Source organism: Amblyomma mixtum, chromosome 5, assembly GCF_055824585.1.
Source record: "Amblyomma mixtum isolate Tamu chromosome 5, ASM5582458v1, whole genome shotgun sequence".
In the NCBI taxonomy this organism is placed as follows: domain Eukaryota; kingdom Metazoa; phylum Arthropoda; class Arachnida; order Ixodida; family Ixodidae; genus Amblyomma; species Amblyomma mixtum.
In genome coordinates, this window is record NC_143016.1 from 52,067,275 (window position 1) to 52,084,905 (window position 17,631).

General features: G+C 50.6%; 1 protein-coding gene across 2 annotated transcripts in view; it reads left to right on the plus strand.

Moving 5' to 3' along the window:
* The first annotated feature begins 8,248 nt into the window (after positions 1 to 8,248).
* Positions 8,249 to 17,631, plus strand: part of LOC149342154 (netrin-1-like) — a 170,430-nt gene continuing 161,047 nt past the window's right edge. For both annotated transcript variants that reach the window (XR_016283006.1, XM_089544411.1), the window contains exon 1: positions 8,249 to 9,390. Coding sequence is in view for 1 of the 2 variants with exons in the window: in XM_089544411.1 (XP_089400537.1) it covers positions 8,331 to 9,390 (1,060 nt within the window). In the remaining variant the exon portion in view is untranslated. The remainder of the gene's footprint in view (positions 9,391 to 17,631) is intronic.

Genomic DNA, 17,631 nt, shown 5'->3' on the forward strand with positions numbered 1-17,631 from the left:
GGAGAAAGGGAATCGTTTCGGCTTACTGCGTGACCGGAGCTCGCTGGTGGAGTTCCTTCCATGGAGACGACGACGCCGGCTACTGTCCGGTGATGAAAGGTTGCATCGCTCTGGTCAAATCCGGACTTGAATCCCAAGAAAGGAGAAATGGAATCATCTCGGCCTGCTGCATCACCTGAACTCACTGTTGACAGAGTCCCTTCCATGGAGTCGACGACATCAGCTACTGTCCGGTGATAAAAGCTTGCATCACTCTGTTTAAATGCTACACCGTTGTCACATGTCACACCAGAATCTGCAGGGGCGCATTTGGATAATGCTTCGTCAGACAACCGCTGACGCTTGAAGAAGCGTCGAATATCCATCATTCGGGACCGCGCGAGACAAAGCTGGCTATGGAGTTCCTCGGGGTTGGTAGTGTTAAAAATATATACACATTGATTGGAAAAACGGTTGAATGCGTACGTTGAAAACAAAAAATGACTATGTATGCAGCGAAAACTTATTTACAAGATAAATGCACGCTCGCAGCTTCATACACCTCGCTCCATCTTGCTCGCGCAACCGCACAGTCGAGTATTTGCACACACACTACTCGCCGCTCGTCGTTTTCTCGTCCGCTGTCTTGGTTGTTCTCAGCTTCGTTGACAACCGGCCACTAAAAACACCGAAGCACAAACAAAGAGGCGCGCACTGTTGTGCTCGGAGATCGGGACCAGGGTCTTCACCGCATTAGGACGAAGCAGCCAGACTACGGAGGGAAGCCTTCGGGAGGAATAGCAAAGCTGGAAGGTTTATTTTACATTTTGTACAGTAGCACGGAGACCAAAGTCAGAAAATGAGGGAGGATGATCTGGCACCCCACAGATTGCTGCTGAAATGCAGTTCAGATTCCCCAGGTACCCAGGTAGGGAATCTGATCTCGGGTTGAGCGTCCAATGGGCTGCTAGCGTCTTCTTTGGCTCCGCCCTCCCCACGTGACGGCGCACACCGCACAGACACACACATACACGGGCAAAGAGGAACTTGGCGTCTCTGAGTCGCGAACTGTTTTCCCAGGCCCAAAGGTCGTTTGCTGCTGAGTGACGATCCTGATCGATGGGGACGCGAGCGCTGACCGCTCACACCGGTGACCTCTTCAGTTCGGTGGAAGGGACAAATCAGCCGTGTCGCCCCTCGGCTTTGTCTGCTGCCCAGGGCGCACGCGGGTAATGAGTTAGCGGCGCCGCCGCCCCGCCGTCGTCGCCACTGGGTCTCGTCGGTCAGTCCACGGGCAGTCCGGGAGAAGCACCGCGCTCAGCCTTCCCGGCGAAGGGATTAGACGTCTTTGTGTACGCCGACGCCGTCGCCAGTAGCTGCCCCACGCAGTGTCTCTTTTGTCTCCCCCGGACAGCAGCGCTTTCCGTCGCAGTAGCCTGATGACGCCGGTCTGGCTCGCCTGTTTCCGCTGCCAGTCCCCAGGAACGCAGTCCGGCACCAGAGCCGCATTCAGCATCGCCAGCGAAGGGGATTAGAGCCTTTGTCCCCGCAAACGCCGAGCCAGAAGCCGCCTCCAGGCCAGCTTTTCCTTGCGTCTTCTCCGAGAAACAGCAGCGCTTTTGGCCGCATACCTGATGACGCCTGACTGTCTCGCCGTTCTCCGCTGGCTGGGCCTCCGATCATTACAGCACACGCAAGGAACGCCGCGCGACTTCCGAGGGGAAGGGACACTCGCCACTCCGGTCGGAAAATTTGTTTTGTGTGTTTTTATGAGGTTCAGAGCCCCAAAACGACTCAGGCTATGAGGGACGGACGGTCTCTTTACCATGCACTGACATCGCACAGTACATGGGCGCTGTTGGTATTTGAGGCCCAGCCAGAGGTGACAGGCGAGCCAGGCAGGCGCCATCGGGCTGCCTTGACCAAAGGCGCTGGTTTCCAGAGAAGACGCAAGGAACGCTGGTGTGGGGGCGCCTCTGGAGACTGCGTCGCCGTGAACAAAAGCAGCTAATCCCCTTTGCCGAAAATTCTGAAAGCGGCGCTTGTACCGAACTGCGCTCTCCCGTGGATCGGAGGAGACAGCGAGCGGCGGCGGCGCCAACTCATCGCCCGCTTGCCCCTGAGCAGTCCGACAAAGCGGGGATGGACACGGCTGATTTGTCCCTCCCTCCTGAAGAATTCATCGGTGGCCGGGGTGTGCACTGTCTGCCTCCGTGTCGCTATCTCTCTAGAGATCAAAGAAACAGGCACACATCTCAAGACGGCTCGAAACACATGCTCGCCGGTGCCGCTGTATGTCTGCAACGACGCGTCCCCGGACGCGGCACTTTGCAGATGTGACCCAAAGTGTGGAAGCAGGGCCGCTTTTACTCTTTTGGCTGAGCGCACCGCCGCCCCTGACGTGCGGCCATCACTCACGGTTCGAGTGAGTGATTTTCCAGGGGGGTGCAGCCGCCCCCCCTTGCCCCCCCCTCCGGACGCCCATGAACAGATCGAAGAAAAGCACGTAGGTGTACTGCAAATGTTGAAATATTTGATAGTTTTTTTTATGCTTCATCGTAACAAATTTCACAAGCACTTACGGTGAAATTAGTTCTGGGTTTAGAATAATTAGCTCTCGATGCAAGTAATAAGTTGTTATGGAAACATGGTGAATCATAGCGAGGTAGTTTACTGGTGTTAAATGAATTAATGGAATAACAAGAAAGCTGGGTCTGGGGCAAAACATGGCCGCAGGAAGAAATGCTACAGCCCGTCGCTGCCGTGCACTAAAATTATTCGAAACCTTTACAGCGCAGCTCTTAGGCGCCCGTTCCTGCGTTGAGCGGAGTGCCTGGGCGCCGGCCTCGGCGTAACCGAGCGAACGAGTGCATCGAAGGAAAGAGTAGCAAAAAAAGTAGTAAAGACTGTTCTGGAGCACGCTGGAAGGCTCGGACTAGTCCCGCTAGTGCGTCTCAGCTCATGGCCCATGGTCCTCATCTTTCCGTGACGTCGGCGAAGCGACGCGCGCGGACCTATGTTTCGACACGGTTCGATCCCTCTCGAGAAGTCAGGGGGAGGGAGATGCAGCTTGACACGAGCTGCGGCGCCTATTCTTGTCTGGGCACAGTCGCCCGCTTCCAGAAATTTCGTGCTTGGCTTTTCTACAACGCTGCACGATTCGTAAACACGCGTCGAGAGCTTGATTAATGAGCGACCGTCTTCTGGGTGCGGCGATCGTCTTTCCCCTATTCCACCCAATCTGTCTGAATGGACTCCTTATTGAAATTATAATGTTGAAGGGCGTTCTGGCCGCTGCCTGTGGCATTTTGCCGTGTCGTTTTAATCAGCATGTGCGGAATCGTCCTTCTCTCGTTTGCGACAGTTTTGCTCAAACAGTGATGTATGACGTTTTGTGTTAAATGGCGTAGCGTAAGAGCAAATAATGCGCAATATGGTGAGTTACGTGAGGAGCTACGCGCGCGATTGATGATCAATCCTACGAAATCTGAAAGGAGGGGGGGAGGGGGCGTATAAGACAGCGAATGGCGCTACAGAACCCCCTACATTTCAAGTAACTGCAATAGCCCAATGTCAGGCGGCGAATTTATTGCCTTTTCCGACGAATGACATTTGCTTGAGTTGAAGTCCTCGCTTGCGTCGTTGTCACGTGATTAAAGCTGTAATGTTATTTGCAAATGTTCGCGGTTAGGATTCCCTGAGGAGGGGCTCAGCTATGAGCTCAGCTGCAGCGGATCGCTGTGCGCGCTGTCGAAGCTGGGGGGGGGGGGGTTCGACCCTTATTGCCGCCGGGTACTCACCGGTGATACAATGTTTACAAGCTTTCCGCTGCCTGGTTCTCGGCTTCTTTACGGAGAAATACTTGGGAAATGAGTCTTTGACCCCACCTTGAGTAGAAAAAAAAAAAAAAGACCCACAAGTGGGCTTTTACCACGTGAACAGAATTTAGGGTTGCTTGACGGCGGAACGAATCATTGGCCCGTCAGCGCAAAGGTTTGGTCCGAGACCCTTTTCCCAAGAAGTTCACCCCAGAAAAGGCGAGCACCAGGGTGGAAATTCTGTACCCATCACAAAACCAGTGGGTACCCGTTGGCACTGGGGATCGAACCCAGCACCTGAGTCTAAAGTTCCAGACACCACGAAAATTATTTCAATCATGTCTCCCCCGGCCGCGGTGGCCGAATTTCTATGGAGGCGAAATTCTGGAGGCCCGTGTACTGTGCGATCGATGTCAGTGCACGTTGAAGAACCCCAGGGGGTAGAAATTTCCGGAGCCCTTCACTACGGCGTCTCTCATAGCCTGAGTCGCTTTGGAACGTTAAACCCCATAAATCAAAAACCAAACCAATCATGTCTCCGGACTCGGATTACCGTGTACTGAACATTTGTGCAAAAAAAATTAAAGATACAGTTTACGCTCCGGTTCGCAGGAGGACATACTAACGTCATCACTTGACTTTATGCCCGTAGAGCTCACCCTGTGAGAAATATTCAGTGCTCATTATTGGCGATTCCCTCAGATGTACACCCATTCACAATCTAACTCTCAGATGCTGAAACAATTGATCACGTTCTGTAATTCGCTCCGTCAGAGCAGGACACCGCCTAATGACATACAAAGTGAAGCAAATAAAAAAAGTGGTAGCCTTTTGACGTAGTAACCGCCTCTTCTTTCTGGCATATGCATGTGCACACAACCGCGCTTCTCGCACTTCATCTTCACACCCTCTCCTCACTCGGCGGCAGATGGCGCGACGACCGTCCTCCCATTGGCTACAGCTAGCCGACGCTCCTCCGAACTAACCCGAGCTTACCCGAGTTACTCCGAGCGTCACACAAGATTATTGTTTGGGACCGTGTTAAATAGTGATTTCTCACTAAAAGCCACGATATCCTTGCCTGGCTATAAGTTCGGTACTTGCTGCTCACAGCATCAAGATCCGCGTTACTGAGGCTCCGAACGGATGTAGAAAGGTGCTCATATTAAATGAATAAACTCGGCCCCATTCTTAAGCCTTTTTCTCTGAGGTCATCACGTAAGTTGTTTCTAACAGGTACCATCGCGATGGAAAGAAACGTGAACAACGCGGCGCTTACGCACTCCGCTGTTCGTACTACTTTTCATCGCGCTTGTCAATAGGTGGTAAGAAAAATACGTTAAAGGGCAACTGCGCCACTTTTTGAGAGTTTCGCGATACTCAAGGATTCAAATTTATATAAGCTGTAGGTAAAGCATGCCAAGTAATTTTTTTTTTTGCCCTACACTTAAAATAGTGACGTAATCGACGATTAAATTTTGCAGTTCACCTCAAAGCACCAGAGGAGTGCGGGGAAGTTCAGTGTGACGTCACGGAAGGTATGATTTTAAATTACCGCTGCCGTGAGCCACGCCCTGCCGTGCCTCGTTCGACACTGCCAAACAACTTTCGGCGGGCTTTGCCTTCGGTGGAGTTGGTTTTTTTACTTCAAAGCAGGCATTTATGCGTTAGAAATGTACCGATACCTTCGATGACGTCATCTTGCGTCCCCTACTTGGCGTTGTGCGCTGCGGAGAAGCTTGAAAGCCGTCGCAGTTTTAATTTGTGATTACGTCACCGTTTCAAATGCTAGGCCAAAAAGGACTTTGCATACTTTACCTGGAAGTTTCACGCATTCGACCCTTTTAAGCTCGTCGATTTCTTAAACCTATGCAGTTGCCCTTTAAAGTCGTTCCAGAATGCATCATGGACGACTCAAGCGTCTTCCTGCTACCATCAAAGTAAAATCGTGATGACAAGAAACGCGAATAGCGGATCTCGTACACGCTCAGCTCTGTTCGCATTTCTTTCCATCCCCCCTGTACACTTAAATTGCAAGTCACTGCAAAACTTACGAAAGAAGTAAATTTAAAAAATGTAAAGGCAATCATACAATGTGATGCAGCAAATCTACGTTAGCAGTGTTCCTTACACGCCTCTCTTCTTTTAACGTTTATCGCTTTCCCATTGCGTCTTTGGTTAGTTTAGTTTAGTTTATGGGGTTTAACGTCCCAAAGCCACTAAGGCTATGAGAGACGCCGTAGTGGAGGGCTCCGGAAATTTCGACCACCTGGGGTTCTTTAACGTGCACTGACATCGCACAGCACACGGGCCTCTAGAATTTCTCCTCCAAAGAAATTCTAGCCGCCGCGGCCGGGATCGAACCCGCGTCTTTTGGGTCAGCAGCCGAGCACCATAACCGATTTCACCGTACCATCTGCTGATTTCATCTGCTGAGCACCATCTGATTTCACCGTAGGTCCTGGTGGGTACACTCAAACACGAATACGCCCGAGGGAGTGAAAAGGGAATACGTTGTCCTGTAGCGCACTCTTTCTTCTAAAAGGGAGTGCGCTAAAGGATAGCTTACTCCATGTTTACTCATTTCTGTTCAGAGTAGGAGCTACTGCATGGTGCATGTGGATGGGTGAGTGATGAGCCGAGGCGGGTGGAGAATCGTAGATTAATTTTTTCCAGGCATCCACCGGAAGGTGCCCCGGAGGAGTCAGCTTCCGGTTCCGGAGGATCCCCGGATGTTGCACCGATCCGCTCTGATCCGCTAGGTGCGCTGGGGGTGGTGGCTCGCACGAACACACTGACAGCGGCATTTCGAGGAAAGATGACTATACCTGTAACGCAGTAAAAGGCTCTGATCTTGGATTGGCAGTGTAGGTGGTCACGCTCATCACTGCGCAGGTAGGTGTTAATTGGCAGTTTACACTTCAGTTGGAATGCATCCCGGAAAATTAACATCAGAAGTTTGTTACGTTGACATTCTCTTCGCCGCTCGACAATACCCCTGGTTAGGCTGGCAAGTGCACGGCGTCATTTGTCACCGGAACAAAGGCGGCAGGGAGAGGGCGGCAGCGATGTCGCGGAACCAGTGTGCCCAACTACTCACATTTTGAACGCCTGTTATTCACAGGCCAGAGGACAGGAAAAGAAAGAGTGGAGCGCACTCTTGACGGATGGCTTCTGTCCAGCTTTCTTTAGTGCGCTTGCTTCGCTTTTCTGCAACCGACTCCTCCTTTCATGCGCCTCCTCCCGACTCACGCCCTTTCTCCTTCCTTCTTTCTTTCGTTATATATTCTTTTTCTTTTTGCTTAGCTTCTTCTTGTACGGGGAAGTTTGTTTTTTTGTACTGGTTTCTTGTACACTACAGGCCGTTAGTGTCACTCGGTGTCTTTTCTGCCGATTTTGGCTTTTCCATCCTGGCAGTGCCCCGCTGTCACTTTCATTCTCTTTCACTAGTACCCCTGACTAGTAACTACGCTTTACTTGTCTCTTTCTACGAGCAGTGAAGAGGCTATACAGAAGCGCTGCGAGCATTTTCTTCCGGCGCTGGCTTAACAGCTTCCTGTCGGCAATTTTTGCTTCTGCTCTATAATTCCAACAAAAATGGCTCCCATGACGGTTCCGTTCAGTGGCCACCGGCTGCGCTGATATATTGACCTATACCATGACCGTTTTCATTTTAGAAACACGATAGGCAGGACGCTCGCGATTTTGTCCACCCCGCTGCGTTCTCGCAGACCACGATCACTGACTGGGCTGCATTTCTATCTTTGTCTTCCCTGTGGTGAGGACATCCTGATGGATTCTGAATCGTAGAATGAGAAAAGTGCATTTGTTCATCCTAGTTTGTTGAGTTCATCATGATAGCTAAAAGGTGAAATAGAGAACGCGTATGCAGGAGGACGAAATTAATTTTCATCGGGATAAGCACGGTGAGATACGGCAACATTTTGCACTTCAGTATATATCCGCAATTTTGACGAATACAACAAAGAAGGTACGCTTTAGGTCTGTTCGGGTTTGATTTACCAAATTGGCTATTCGCTGCAGTCGAACGTTACCGCGCTTGTATCGAGTACAGATGATAATCTACTGTACCTATAAACAGCACAGCTTTCCTCAAGTCAAATTTTTGCTTAACTTTGCTTCAGAGCAAAATACCTGTCCTCTCTCGGATCCAATGTTTCTCTCCCGCAGGCGCACTGGTCGGAACCCGGCCTGCGCGGGGCCCTTCGCGTCGAACCGCGCCGCTCCGGTGTTCTCGTCGGAGGCGCAACAGCGTGCGGACCCGCGTCCCCTCGCCCGCGGGCGCGACAAAACGGCGGCGGAGGGCAAGAAGGGAGAGGTAGTACCTGACGCTGGAGGGGGGACGGGGCCCGGCCGGTGAGCGCGCGCGCTCCAGCGCCCTCGCGCCCCAGCCCGCGCGCGACCAATGGGAAGCGGCGCGGTGCGGGACGGCGGCCCCATTCGAAGCGGCCGAGCGGCAGCGGCAGTATGAGGAGCGCGCCGGGAGCGCGGCACGCCGCTTGTCTCCTGTGAATGGGGGCCCCCACCACGGTGTCCGGCGGCGGCCCGCCGCCGCTGCTGTTGCTGCTTCTACTCGGCCTGGCAGCGAGCGCGGCTGCGCGGGCGGCCTCGTCCGCTTTCCTCAGCTCCATGTTCGCCGCGCAGACCCAGCAGGACCCGTGCTACGACGAGATGAACAACCCGCGCCGGTGCATCCCGGACTTCGTGAACGCCGCGTTCGGCAAGGAGGTGCGCACCAGCTCCGAGTGCGGCAACCCGCCGTCGCGCTACTGCACCACGGCCACCGACGAGAAGGGCGAGATCGTGCGCAACTGCCAGATATGCGACTCCGGAAACCCCAAGCGCCGGCATCCGGCCGCATACCTGACCGACTTGAACAACCCCAACAACGTGACCTGCTGGATGTCCGAGCCCTTCCAGCAGCCGGTGCACAACGTCTCGCTGATGCTCAGCCTGGGCAAGAAGTACGAGCTGACCTACGTGAGCCTGCAGTTCTGCGGCGCCAAGCCGGACTCTCTGGCCATCTACAAGAGCACCGACCACGGCCGCTCGTGGCAGCCGTTCCAGTTCTACTCGTCCCAGTGCCGCAAGATGTACGGCCGCCCGAATCGCGCGTTGATCACGAAGGCCAACGAGCAGGAGCCGCTGTGCACGGACCCGCAGTCCAGCACCGAGCAGCTCTCCGGGGCGCGCATCGCCTTCTCGACGCTCGAAGGGCGGCCCTCGGCCTACGAGTTCGACTCCAGTCCCGTGCTCCAGGAGTGGGTCACCGCCACCGACGTCAAGGTGGTCTTCAACCGGCTCACCAACTGGGCCCTGCCGGAGCCCGACAACGAGTCGGCCGTGGTGCCGGCTCGAGAAGCCTCCTACTACTACGCCGTGTCCGACTTCGCCGTGGGCGGTCGCTGCAAGTGCAACGGCCACGGCTCGCGCTGCGTCCAGAACAGGGACGGACAGCTGGCCTGCGAATGCAAGCACAACACGGCCGGCCGTGACTGCGAGAAGTGCAAGCCCTTCTACTACGACCGGCCATGGGGCAGGGCGACGGCACACGACGCCCACGAGTGCGTGCGTAAGTACCATCCACGTCCTCTGTTTACTCCGCCTGATCTCTCAACAGCTGGACAAGCCTTGGTTGCTCAATATGCACCGCCAAGATTTGCCTGTTGCTTCAACTTATTGTAAGCGGGCTCGTAGCAAGCTTCCGATTTCCGCTATTCACGTCCGCGACAATTACGCGCCCGCTCGCTATCTGAAGCTCACTGCTCATAGATGTAGTGATTTCAGGTTAAGTGGCCGGGAACATGTACTATATTGACGAAAAAACAAACAAACAATGCGTAATTCTGAATGGGCTTCAACCATTCGTTAACACTTTCACTGCATGAAACCATGCTGGGCGAAGCATTCCATTGGGTACAGATGGTAGATGAGTCCTTTAGGGAGGACTCCCCGCTAAGCGCTATACTTCTTTTCCATCCACAGAGCAAGTGAACGTTGACTGCTTGTGCTATGTCAGCCTACAAGGCAGCCCGCTGCCAACAAATTGAATGCTCTTCCCTCGATAGTTGCAACAAGCAGAACAGTTTTTCTGAAACGTCAAATGAGATAAAAGGCCGCCGAGAAGCTTCACCTTTCATGGCAAGGAGCCCACGCGCGTGTAAAGCATTTCGAGCTGCAGCACTGGTGGCGCCCAAGCATGTTGTTTCTCCCACCTATTTGTGGCCATATCCTTCTGCCTGTGAACAGAAACGATCATATCCTTACCGCCGAAGCAAGACGCCACATGTGACATCAACCACGACTGAATGGAAACTGCCAGGTTCACTTCCCATAGGCCTTTGCCGAACACATACACGTGTTTGACGGGATGATACATCTGCCGCCAAGCACGTGCTGACACCGCGGCCGGCATTCAACAGGCGCTTGCATTTTGATCTTCGTGCGCAGTCTCTGTCGACGACCAAGTTGTGGAACATCAACGCCATAAACAGGGTGACATTTTGCGCACCAATTACAAAGTGTAAGAAAAAAAATGGCTGTTTTGCTTGGAAGCATACGTTTCGCACAATCATGATGTGCTGAAAATTTAAGTCCAGCGGAAAGCAAAGCGCGAAGTCGTCACATCACGCGTCCGCGTCAGAAATATTTAAACCATGTCAAGTGCATTATGCTATGCCAATGTGTCACAGTGACTCATAAAGTAGCCAGTGGCCCTTTCTAATCGAATTTCGATGGAGGCGAAATTCTATAGGCCCGTGTGCTGTGCGATGTCAGTGCACGTCAAAGAACCCCAGGTGGTCGAGATTTCCGCAGCCCATCACTAAGGCGTCCCTCATAGCCTGAGTTGCTTTGGGACGTTAAACCCCAATAACTAACTAACTGATCGTTTATGTACACGCACCAAAGCCAAAAGAAGAGACGTGCTGTTGCAGTGAGCTAATTGCTACAGCTATTCAAAAAGGAAGGTGTTTCCCGTCTTTCTGAAGTAAATGGGATTTTATTATCTCCTGTGTCTGCTTTACGCGTACAAATGCGCGTTAAGACAGCCTGTTTTCTCTCTTCCCTTGTCTTTTATTCCGGTTTTTATAGTTTTTCCTAACGTCGGAACAACCAGCCATACGCTTACATATTTGCTGGCATTCCTGCCTCATCCATTGGGCATCTCTCTATCTGCCCTTCTTTTAGCAATTAATATAGTTATACGGGTGCTGCTCTGTTAGGAGCTTCAACTAAAACAGGCTATTATGTGCACCACCGCATATGACAAACTTTAGAAATACTTAACAGCTTTCTTGGAATGTGTCTCTGATACTCCTTAGCGCAGAACGAGCATAATTAGCCAAAACCACTAAGCGCACATTTTCCTATTGTTGCGAACATCGCAGAAACGAGCAGCGTGATTAGATAGCGAGCACGAGGTAATGACAAGCTGAAATCAAGATGAGGAAATGTACTATCAGCAACGAATGAAACGCGAACAAGACAACTGAATTGGTCAAATATTTAGGGGAATACCCTAAGGTGGAGTAGATTTGTAATAAGGGAGTAATTCCTCAATGACATCCACCCGAGCGCAGCCATACGGCTACAAAGGAAAGCTATACAGCTTTCTGATAAACTTCGCAGTTCAAGAAAAATTCGTCCTGGTCCGTGGTATAGCTGTATAGCTATAGAAAGCTGTATAGCCTTCCTTTGTTGTCGTATGGCTGCGCTCGGGTGGATGTCATTGAGGAATTACTCCCTTATTACAAATCTACTCCACCTTGGGGAATTCCCCTAAATATTTGATCAACACAGTTCCCACTTCGAGTTTTGATCAATTCGCTCTCGCCCTATCATAAGCTTGCCGTCCCGGTTAGCTCAATTGGTAGAGCGACTGCTCCGGTGAAGCGGTGGTCCCGGGTTCGGACCCCGGACCAGGACGAATTTTTCTTGAACTGCGAAGTTTATGAGAAAGCTGTATAGCTTTCCTTTGTAGCCGTATGGCTGCGCTCGGGTGGATGTCAATGAGGAATTACTCCCTTATTACAAGAGAACTGAAGTGCCAACGCAAAAACACCGACATATTAGCCCCCGGAGAGGAGCTACAAGCGAGGTTAAAACTTTTAAAGGACAGTGAAGTTATCCTCCGCTATAGTACTGAATAGCTTCCCCCGGCTAAGAGCTTCTTTTGCGGTTCGCGGTTCAGTCGTCTTGTTCGTGTTTCGTTTGTTGTTGATAGAACGCTCGTTATCAAAAGTTTAGGATCGGGGGTGGGGGGGGGGGGGGGGTGCTTTTGGGCCGCACCGTGTAGCTTTTTATGCATCCCCATTACTCCAAATCCCATCAAGGTAAGAGGAACTTTCCCCACTCCGGGTGTTAGGACTTTCACGAACGCTACAAGAGCTTCAGTACACAGCTTTGGAGCAAACCCTCCTGAGCTCTAAATTTTCGACAGAGGCTGTACATGGGGGCGATGCGTAATGCGGACAAGAGATAGTTGATGATCCGTTACGGAAACGGAGTGCATTGCAAGAGAAGGAAGACCTAGTGTCAGGCGGACGAATCAAATTGGAGAATTTCCGGTGGCCGTTGCTGGCGGAGGACAGGGTTAAATGGAGATAAGTAGCAGAGGGTTTTGCCCTGCGATGAAAGTAACCGTGCTGACGGTGAAGAAGTATATATATAATATTATAGTTTGCGGGAAACATGTAGCTATTTTTTTAAGTGGCTTATAATTGGCTATAGTTTCATTCTTGCTTTCTTGTTTTGTTCCATTCAAGGCGCTACTATATATTCATCGTTAAGTGGCTTATAATTGGCTATAGTTTCGTTCTTGCTTTTCGTTTTGTTTCATTCAAAGTGTTACTATATATTCATCACTTCAACCTTCACCTTGAAATGTCAAAACGGCGTACGTGCTCCCTAGAGTTGCCCCTTCCGTCGGCGATTCATCTTGCGAGCCTGTTGCACGCTGATTGAGGTGCCTTAATGGATCACCGCTAAACCTCGATTATCAGCTGCATGACACGCGCGCGAAAACGAATTACCCTGATCCATTTTGTTTTGACACCATGGCGTTTCGTTCTACAAGCGAAGACCAAGCAGAAGCAGATTGCTGCGAGCCTTAACTTTAATTAGATCAGAGCAGGCAAGCTCATTTGAAGAATAAACGTGCCTCGAGCAATTTTTTTCTTGATACGAACGCTTCGCCCAAAATGCTTTCGAGCTTATTATGCGTCCGAACCACTCATTCCGTGGAAAATTTTTGATTGTGTAAAGAAGCATTTTATTTCCATTTTCATTCATTAAGAGTTTGTCATGATTCTACCACGCATGCATTTTTTCACTGAACATGCTCAAGAAGCATTCTTAGTCTTCATTAGAATAACTACTTAGTATTTGAATCTTTAAATCCTGGCGGATATCTTGGTTTCCTGCGCAATGAACGGCTATGCTTGTCACGTTTCCGACAGAGACGCAACACACACATACGTAGGTTCTCACCGTGACGTTATGTGAAGACCTAAGCAGACCTAACGAATGTGGACGAATTTACACACTATCCACGGTCCGCGGAAACTTTCCCAAGCTTACGACCTTTCATGCATTGGTTTCCGCCATGAGTGTATTGAGACTTCGTGCTTTGTATTTATTTGTATGCCACAGAGCTATTAAGCTCACGCTTGCCCATACCTCGAAGGCTATAGACTTCAGTACTTTTAGTCAAGTCGGCACTTGACGGTATCATGGTACAGTTAACCTGAGCTTCAGTGAGGGAAGCTTCCGCTATCATATCGACCGTGAAGTTCGCAAAGTATAACGTACTTCGCTGAGTGCACTGACCTCGAAAGGAACTACTGCATCCTTTCCCTTATTACGTAACTTATGCCAAACTTGTAGCGGAATGACATACGCTGGCTGCAGTATTGTTCGCCTGACATCCATAAATGAGCGTTCGCTTCCTTACCTGCTTATTGTAGTATTTTATCCCGACGCTCGTACACAGAACAAAACAAGAACGTAATGGTCGAACTGTCGCTGGTAATGCTGGAGAGAAAAAGGCTTACAGACTTCTCTCGCCAAGTCCGGGACCACTCTTATGTGTGTCCTCCGTAAAGATAAATCACTCACAGTGACTCTTCCTTGTTGCGAAAGAGAGACGATCGTTTTTGGCCCGAGACCATTTGTTTCTGGCGGCCACCACGTTTTATGACTTGCTCCCGGGAGTCAGAAATATGAGTCACAAACCGTGGCGTCCCATCACAGCCTTTCCTCTCTCTTCTTTCTTTTTTTCGTCTTCAAGTGCAGTAACATGGGCGCACTTCTGCGCTGTTTCTGAGCAGATAACGAATAGTATATGTGGTGCCATGTTTACGAGCAGCCACTCGCATTGTCTCTTTCGGCCAGAAGCGCCCGTAATTCAGCGACGCCGCGCGGGACGGGTGAAGCTAGATGATGGCCGTTGCAAAGTTTCCTTCTCGGGCGAGCGACCTGCCGTGTTACGCGTGCCTCATAATCCAGGCGCTTAACATCGTTTCGTCTTTTCTCCTTTTTTTACTTCGGTACATCGCACCCGTTTACGTTTCATAATTCAGACCAAAAATGGCCATTACAGCGTTGTCGAGTCTGTCACCTATAGAATGATATACCAGGCGAACCGGGCGTGAGTGTAACACTGCGAAGCGAGGTGCCCTTGTGTGTAGCACACGGGCTCTCTCCCAACTCTCGCGCCTTTCATTGTATCAGTTTTCGTGCCGAAGCTTTTCAGGGCTTCCTTTGTCGCAAGTTTATTTCTTTTTTTTTTCAGAAAAGGTCCTTCGGCTGTGATCTTCTTGTGTGTTGACGTTACTTGTGATGACCCACCTGGCGGCAGCTTAGCGACTATGACATTACTATATAGCGAGAGTTCGCGCTATTCTCGGCCGTGGCGGTCGGGTTTCGTTGGAGATGAAATGCTTCTAACAATCTGGAGTTCTCCACTACACACGGTTTGCCTCATGTACCAGGCGCAGCTTTTGCACGCAAATATTTAATGCTACATTTTTTCCAGTTATTCGTGGTGTTTTCGCTGGCTTTCGAAGGTCTCTTGCGAAACATATTGAACGGTGAGGCTACATATGAACCGAATTCGCCTGAATTTTTTTTCAGTACCTAACAAAAGGAACGGTAAACAAAAAGAAAAAATCGTCGCTTCTGAAATAACCGCACCTGAACACAAATTATGCTGAAGAATGGATTGTTTTAAAAATAAATTCGCTGTAATGTTGCGTGACAATACAAATGACCTTATAAATTCAACTCAATGTAAGGAAGCCTTATCGACTACAGCACGGCAGTAGTTATGTATGTCCTACGATGACGCATGACAGTGGCGTCGATGACTCTTCTGTTAGTTATTCGGTTATTATCTCTTCCTCTCTTTTCTTCTTTTTGATAGACATGGTTACGATGTAAGACGTCTTCTCTTGCTCAGAGTTGCTGAGCCAACGCATTATTCTTCCCCGACATTCATAGGAGTAATTCTCTTCACCAGGTCACCGATAATGAACCCTTCCCGATACCTCCTTTGCGCATCCTCGGCATTTACTCTACTCAAAAGCCAGCAGCGCAAACTGACAACTCCAACTCATTCCCCCCGCTGTCATCGGTTCGCTTACAGTTCAACGAAGCGCCCAGCATTTACGTGAGGCCACCGAGTCCACAGGCGCGGTGCTCGTACAGAGACGTCTTTGTTAAACCCGGCTCCCACTCACAGACACGCTCACACACGCACACGCGTGAGTGCGTGTCTGTGACTGCAGCAGTCGACGAGAAAGAAGCCCGACCCAGTGCAGCCCAATTCCGACCTTGCCTGCACGCACACACGCACGTGCTCGATCGTGCGGGGGGTGCAAGCCGGTTCCGCTCGGTGCCAAAACGCTGGCGAGAAGGGCGAGCGTATGCTCGCTCACGCTCCACCGTCTCTGCGTGTTCCGTGCTAAGCAATTGAGCCAAGTGGCCGGGCATTTAATGATGCTGCGGTGGTTAGCTCCTTTCCTGCTACCCCACCGCCTCCCAGTTTTCTTCGTTCTACTTTGCTTACTCTCTACTACGTTGTCTCCCCAGAACGGTGCAGTACTGCGGAAGCTACGGGGCACCGTGTTGTGTAGGCTTTGTAGTAAACGGTAGAGTCTCTTACAAGGCCTGGCTTGTGCTTGTCGTTTGCCTAAGAAAACGTGACAATGCACCTTTATGTATCATACTTTGCAGCCCCGCTTCATCGTGCTGCGGAGAAAGACGACGACCTGCGCATGTAGTACGAACACATAGCAGCCGCGGAGGAACAAATGCAATGCACTTATTCGTTCGTCCTCCTTATTGGCTGTTGTCAAGCTCCACTTCTAAAACACTGCACCAATTTAGCGAGACAGCTACTGCGTACATGATTTCTTTTTTTGTGTGTGTGTGGGTGTGTTCTTTCCTTTTCGTTCTGTCTATCGCTCTCTCTCTCTCTCTCTCTCTCTCTCTCTCTCTCTCTCTCTCTCTCTCTCTGTTATTCTTCTGTTTTCTTCCTCGCGAGCTCCTACCTGTGTGATTGTATCGCCTCCCGTACTGCCTCTTATCCGGCAGGGAACGCTCCAAGGAGCCTAAATATCCACTTGTTCTAATTGAGAGGGAGGTGCTGTTTTCATCTGTTTCTAAAGCGAGCAGAGACACATGGAGAAACAGATCCCGGAGGCAGAGTAGAAAGAAACACTAGGTAACGGCTGGAGAGGCGAAAGTGGCTTGCACGCTTCTCCCTAACGACGAGTCAGTCGTACGCGCTTGGAGCTGGATTGTTGCCCTCGGTGTTGGCTGCGCGAGCGTAGGCGGCGGGGACTCTATGAGCACAATGACGGATTCGAAAGATTAATGGTATGGACTGCTGTTGCTGTTGTTGTCGAGGTCTTCCTTCCACGCAGTTGTGAATGGAGGATCCGAGCTGGCGTGTACGCGTGGAGTTATTGTTCGCGGGTGGTTGCGTGGGGGTTGTATGGTGCTTCGCGATTTCACGCACGTTCTGTCTGGCGAGCTTGAAGGGGTGCGTTATTATAGGCGTATAACCAGGAACTCTTTCTCAGGGGAGCCGTACAAGGCAGCTGGCTGCAACTTGGCGCTTAGTCGAGTTGGAGGGTTGGCGGGCCCTAGCAAATGGGGTTGGATTGCTGTTTACATATAAGACGACGGCCAGATGGTTACAGATGCTGAGAAGACAGGTGTAAGGAAGTCAAAAGGCAGCTGCGCTATATAGAAGGAGTTTACTAGCACGCAGTTTTTGCAGAACAGAGAGAAACGGCAGATTTCATTCAGAGCATATTCACTTTCTGCTCAGAGCAGAAAAAAAAATCTGAATATCAAAAATCTGAATAATAAATTGGAAAAGGCTTACATGCAGAGTTGATGCCCACGCGCACTTCCCTACGTTTGATATAATGGCCACGATAGGTTTGACGCCCACAACTGACTGCGAACGGTTTCATTGTCTTGTGAGCGCTTGAGCTCTGCCGTATTCCTACACCCGCAGTACACTTACAAAAAAATTATTGAAGACAAAGTCTGTAAGTGGTAGCGAAGCCTGCCGAGAGTGTTTTTTAAATGCATAATGGCTGTAAGGGAACACTGGAACAGAGATTCACACTCCAATTATTTTTTTCGCACACTTGCCATTAAGGCATAACTTGTGTTTCTGTATACTAAAGGAAATCGTGTAAGGTATTGATCAATAACGGAAATACGTTTATTGTTTCTTGGTGTGGTGGAAAACGCGCTGGATGACCAACACACCAGTGTCTGCGTATCCCCCATACGG